The sequence below is a fragment of the Diabrotica undecimpunctata genome, chromosome 4, assembly GCF_040954645.1.
Source record: "Diabrotica undecimpunctata isolate CICGRU chromosome 4, icDiaUnde3, whole genome shotgun sequence".
NCBI classification, from domain to species: Eukaryota; Metazoa; Arthropoda; class Insecta; order Coleoptera; family Chrysomelidae; genus Diabrotica; species Diabrotica undecimpunctata.
The window spans coordinates 107,109,084-107,112,453 of NC_092806.1; the positions used below are offsets into that span (position 1 = coordinate 107,109,084).

Here is a 3,370-nt window from a genome sequence, read left to right on the forward strand (position 1 = left end):
GCGTTTGATAAAGTCTGGCATAAGGGTTTGATACATAAACTTAAATCATTCATGCCTAAACAATACTCAAATATATTACAATCATATCTAGCGAACAGACATTTTAGAGTTAAACAAGAAGATGCATACACTGATCTCAAGGATATTGAAGCAGGTATTCCACAAGGGAGTGTATTGGGTCCAGTCCTATATCTAATATACATGTGTGATATACCTCAACTAGAAGACGACACCATAGCTACTTTCGCAGATGACACTGCTGTCTTAGCGGTAAGTGACACCGTCGAAGAAGCTACAGAAAAACTACAAAATTCAATAAATAAAATCCATGAATGGACCAAAAAATGGAAAATTAAGCTAAATGAGAATAAATCAGTCCATATAAATTTTACCAATAAGAGAATTAATAATTTTCCTATTAGAATAAATGATGTCCAAGTGCCTATCGCAACATCAGCAAAGTACTTGGGGATCACTCTTGATGCGAAACTTCGCTGGAAAGCTCACGTAAAGAAGAAAAGAGAAGAACTAGGCATCCGCTACAAGAAAATGTATTGGTTAATGGGAAGACAATCCTCTCTATCCATAAATAATAAACTTCTAATCTATAAACAAATACTGAGACCAGTATGGAACTATGGCTGCCAACTCTGGGGCTGTGCCAAGCCTAGTAACATCAAAGTAATCCAGACATTCCAGAATAAAGTACTGAGGAACATCGTAGATGCGCCTTGGTAGGTTAGGAACAACGACCTTCACCGGGACCTCAAGATGGAAGACGTCAATCAGATAATCAAGAAATTTGCAGGGAGCCATGAACAACGACTCCATCATCATGTAAACGTCGATGCTATCCAGCTCCTCGACAATACGAACCTAGAGAGAAGGCTCAAAAGAACAAAGCCTTTTGAATTGGTATGAGTGAGTGAAAAGCAGAGTAAAGTGTTGTGCGAGTATGCATGCTAAATTTAATGCTAGTTATTAGAAATAATAGGAAAGATACTAGTGAGTAGACACCTAATTTTAAGATCTTATTAGTAATTTTAGTTAGAAACAAATTGATAATTGGTCTTACTGACCAGATTTTAATGTAAGTACACTTCTGTGTCTTTAGTAAAAAAAAAAAAATATTTATTCGTTTATTGAGCCCGGACGAAGGTCAAAGTAGGGAGGGTTTTTTTAAGGGGAGGGGATTTTAACTCAATGACTCAAAATTTAGTTGTATTTGAAAAAAAAATGTTTTTGAATCAGAGATTTTTTTAATTGTCTTATTATATAAACAATTTAATAATTATTATATTAATAATTAGTAAAATAAAAAGGGCTAAAGAAGTAACCAGTACCAGTAAGAGCAGTAACCAGAGTCATTTTTTTAACTACTATAACTTTTCAAAATACACCAATTAGATTCATAATATTTATGTATTAAGACTAGTAAACAGTAAAATATGTACCTAGTTAAATTGAGTTTTGAATTAACACTGTAAATGAATAGTTTATTCGTATATATGTATATAGGATAATATTAATAAACAGCAGCTGTATTACTTTTAAAAAGATTTATTTTCAAGAGATGGATGAACGTTAAATCGCTCTATAAAAATTATAAACGAAAACTTTAATTTGAACCCAGGTCTTGTCTCTAAATAAATCAGGTCTCTCATTTTTAAGTTTTAAGCACTCTTGTTTTTTGGAGCCACTTTACTTTTAAGATGGCTCTTAAAAAATGCAGATATAACAGACTTCTGTTTTGCAGTCCATGTCCCCCGGTAATGCATTTTCCCTTTTTTCTTGTTGCCGCAAACATTTTTTATTATTTCAGGGTTCAAACCTAAAATAATTAAGAGATTAAAATACATATTATCTTTATTTTCAATTTAGTAAATAGATTGTTTTAGTTTAAGTTCTTAAAAATGTTTAAATTTATGAATTCAATTCACATGTTTTAGTAATTTAAGTGATTTTCGGTTTATGTAACTTTAAATGTAAGCTAATCAACTCATATCGCCGATTGATAAGTAATACAAATAGGTAACTCGAATTTTAGCTGTCTCATATAGTTAGCTGCAACAAAATAACTTCTAGTATATAGGAGTATATTTTATAAACGCCTTAGAAGTTATTTTGTTATAGTAACAAAAAAGTGTGAAAAGTCGACCACTCAAAATTGCAAAAATTCGAGTTATCTAATTGTAATAGGTATTAAGGGACAATATGTTATGTACGATTCCTTTTGTTAACATTAAAATTAAATACCATAGCAAAATTAGAACATAATCTTATAGTAACATATGTAATATGTAATACAAATAATAAAATATTACCTACCCTCTTTAGTATCTCTATTTGCGTTGACATAGTTTTCTTCATTGCAGTTTGGATCCACTAAGATATCTTTCGACCAATCTGATTCGAGTTCGTGGTCTTCTCTATTCAACACATCGGAATCCATTTCTTTACTACAATTTGGTTCTGATGCATACATATTAGATATATCATCAGGTTCTTCTAGTCGTGTGTCTTGATTGTTCCACATTTCTAGTTGCGAATCAATTTCATTTAATGTTTTGCCTTTGTTTTCAGCACCAACGCCCTTCTCCATCAAAAGTAATTTTGCTATTTTTGCCGTGTGGAAAATAGCCTGAGGTAATCTTAAAAGAAATATATAATATAAGTACCCTAGCTTTTTTATTTTAAGTACAACACTCACCGGTAAAATTCCTCGTGCGTTTTTTTTTGTGTGGCTCATGAATCTTGCCACTTGCTTCATTTCAGTTTCATCTAAGTTTAAGATCTGCAACACTGTGGCACTTTGTTTTCGTAATCTTGACGATTTCAGAGTTTTAGGATTTTTAGCACCACAATTCTCAGCAAATTTTCTTAAAGCTTTGGAGCCATCTGCCCATTTTGAGGAACTTCCCGAAAGACCAAACAGAAATGGATTATCTTTTGGCACGATGTCTGTAGAGTTTCTAACCGAAAGCAAACTATCCACATATCTTTGAATATTTTTAGAAAAAAGTACTGGTACTGCTTTGCTGCCTTTATCAATAGTAATAATTTTTTTAAATGTTTTGAAAGAGCAATTTCGCTTTCACTAAGTATATTTAGACACTCTTCCTGATTACTGTTAGTGGAGGTGTTAACATTGGATTCAATTTTGATGTACTGCACATCACCTACTCTTTTCCTATTCAATACAATTAAAAGGGCAAGAGCAGCTTCTGTTAATTTTTTAAATGATTTTTCATCATTTTAATTTATATTTAATTTTGTCAAAGAGGTTTCAGCCACTTGCTGCACATAATCCTTAAACAATTTAATATCTTGAGTTACTGGTAATGTTTGTGGTTTGAGACACTACTTTTCG

At 31.9% G+C, this 3,370-nt stretch overlaps 1 protein-coding gene across 1 annotated transcript; it reads right to left on the minus strand.

Annotated features, from left to right (window-relative positions):
* Positions 1-1,365: 1,365 nt before the first annotated feature.
* Positions 1,366-2,954, minus strand: LOC140438341 (uncharacterized). Its single transcript, XM_072528017.1, has 3 exons — positions 2,711-2,954; positions 2,329-2,651; positions 1,366-1,831 (listed from the first exon to the last, which is right to left on the minus strand). The coding sequence occupies exons 2-3, from the start codon at positions 2,600-2,602 to the stop codon at positions 1,674-1,676; spliced, it is 432 nt and encodes a 143-aa protein (XP_072384118.1). The 5' UTR covers positions 2,603-2,651; positions 2,711-2,954; the 3' UTR covers positions 1,366-1,673.
* Positions 2,955-3,370: the final 416 nt, after the last annotated feature.

What these genes read in the sequence shown, in the direction of transcription:
- LOC140438341 (XM_072528017.1), bottom strand. Translation starts at nt 2,602, where the DNA reads ATGGAGAAGGGCGTTGGTGCTGAAAACAAAGGCAAAACATTAAATGAA. An exon ending in AAATAGAGATACTAAAGAGG is followed by an intron (nt 1,832 to 2,328) that starts GTAGGTAATATT and finishes TAATTATTTTAG; the next exon opens with GTTTGAACCCTGAAATAATA.